The following is a 1,900-nucleotide window of genomic DNA, read 5'->3' on the forward strand; positions in this document are numbered from 1 at the left end:
ATCTGGATGCAATCAACTGGAAAGTAATGACAGATCACATGTTTGCTGCTTAAAAAGGATTGAAACAAAGCATCACCCCTCCACCACCATGCCTTAAAGTAAATTTGTTCATTCAAAGCTGCCTGCATATGATCATCAACCACCTACTGTTTACTTTCTCCCATTTTCTGCTTTTCATTTAAACGCTTTTGTTTCTGCAGAGAGCTACAGCTGGGTTTCGGAGGACGATACCTGAACTTACAGACGGAAACCACGACAACCGTCCCTCTGGTGTCAACAGTCTCAGTGACTCTCCTCCTCCTCAACACCCACAGAATCCAGTTGCCATGGAGATTGGTCCCTCACACACAGAAACACACCTGGAGGAAGAGAACCTGTTTAGCTGTGACAGCCAGGAGACGCAGGAAGTCCCAGAGCTTCCAAGAGAGGGAGGAGCTACTGAGAACCAGGAACCAAAGGAATGTGAATACCTTGTTTTTGAAACTGAAGCAGAGAAGGACAGCGAGGAAGAGGTTGGTGGGAGAGGAGAGATTGAGGGAGAAGATGACAGAAGAGGGGAGGTGGAAGGAGAAGAAGATGGGAGAGAAGTAGAAGGTGTTCAGCAAGGAGGAGAGGGAGGACTGGAAGAAAGAGGGAGAGAAGGTGATGAAAAGGGCGAATCAGAACCTGAAGATCTGGGAAAGAGAAGGAGAGGCTGAAAGCGGAGAAGGTGTGAATGAGGTTGATATGTGGTTAACAGGAATTCTGGGAGAAATGAAGCAAGATCAGATTATCATCCNGTAGAAGGTGTTCAGCAAGGAGGAGAGGGAGGACTGGAAGAAAGAGGGAGAGAAGGTGATGAAAAGGGCGAATCAGAACCTGAAGATCTGGGAAATAGAAGGAGAGGCTGAAAGCGGAGAAGGTGTGAATGAGGTTGATATGTGGTTAACAGGAATTCTGGGAGAAATGAAGCAAGATCAGATTATCATCCATGATGATCCACCCTCTGAGCCCCCAGTCCTCGCTGCAGATCCACCAGCATCCACACTGCAGGAGGCCTGGAGCCAGGAGGATCTCAGCCTCCAGGCAGAACCCGCAATGGTGTCCTCAGACAGCGAGGAGGACGAAGACCCGCCAGCCTCAGTGTCCTGCAGCAGGGCCGAGCATTCAGAGGGAAACGCAGCTGAAGGCCCCAAGGAGGAGGATGAGGAGGAGGGACAGGCGCTGGAGGATGAGGAGGAGGAGGGACAGGCGCTGGAGGATGAGGAGGAGGAGGGACAGGCGCTGGAGGATGAGGAGGAGGAGGGACAGGCGCTGGAGGATGGGGAGGAGGAGGGACAGGCGCTGGAGGATGGGGAGGAGGAGGGACAGGCGCTGGAGGAAGAGGAGATAGATGAGCTAAAGGATGGAGTCATGGAGGGCGGAGAAGAACAGATGGAGTCCTGTACGTCAGCCGAGCCTGACAGGAGGGTACATTTCACTTCCTTCCTCTGTTCTCTACCTGCCAACATCATCAACGTTTAGCAGATTTAAATGTTTGGAACTTAAGTTTCTCTTTTTATTCACATTTTATTATTTATTGTGGCAGAATTAGGCCTAAACGCATTAATGTCTTATTTCACATTAATCGCCACAGCTTATTTCTGACCTTATTTTTTTATTTCTATACATGGATCAGTTAGATTGTTCCCAACCCTGGTGATAATATCACATCAGCAGCATCTTTCCAAACGGGTTTATTTTAAAAACATGCTGTGTTTAATACTGATGTATAAACTGTTAGCGTCCAACACCTTTTTACTGCCACGACATGGACCCGTTGCCCTTCAGCCAGTAACAGTCAGAGATGGGAAGTAACGAAGTACAAATACTTCGTTACTGTACTCAAGTAGATTTTTCTGATATTTTTACTTTACTTTAC

The 1,900-nt window shown here is 48.2% G+C and overlaps 2 protein-coding genes across 2 annotated transcripts in view; both read left to right on the forward strand.

Annotated features, from left to right (window-relative positions):
- LOC107103301 (zinc finger protein on ecdysone puffs-like) overlaps nucleotides 1–698 on the forward strand; it is a 16,483-nt gene extending 15,785 nt beyond the window's left edge. Inside the window, exon 2 of the mRNA XM_015402956.1 lies at nucleotides 201–698. Within this exon, the coding sequence (XP_015258442.1) occupies nucleotides 327–698 (372 nt within the window). The 5' untranslated portion in view covers nucleotides 201–326. The remainder of the gene's footprint in view (nucleotides 1–200) is intronic.
- A 179-nt stretch (nucleotides 699–877) lies between these two features.
- LOC107103299 (neurofilament medium polypeptide-like) overlaps nucleotides 878–1,900 on the forward strand; it is a 6,570-nt gene continuing 5,547 nt past the window's right edge. The window contains exon 1 of the mRNA XM_015402952.1: nucleotides 878–1,449. Within this exon, the coding sequence (XP_015258438.1) occupies nucleotides 919–1,449 (531 nt within the window). The 5' untranslated portion in view covers nucleotides 878–918. The remainder of the gene's footprint in view (nucleotides 1,450–1,900) is intronic.

This window comes from Cyprinodon variegatus, unplaced genomic scaffold (genome assembly GCF_000732505.1).
Source record: "Cyprinodon variegatus isolate N-32 unplaced genomic scaffold, C_variegatus-1.0 Scaffold1417, whole genome shotgun sequence".
In the NCBI taxonomy this organism is placed as follows: Eukaryota; Metazoa; Chordata; class Actinopteri; order Cyprinodontiformes; family Cyprinodontidae; genus Cyprinodon; species Cyprinodon variegatus.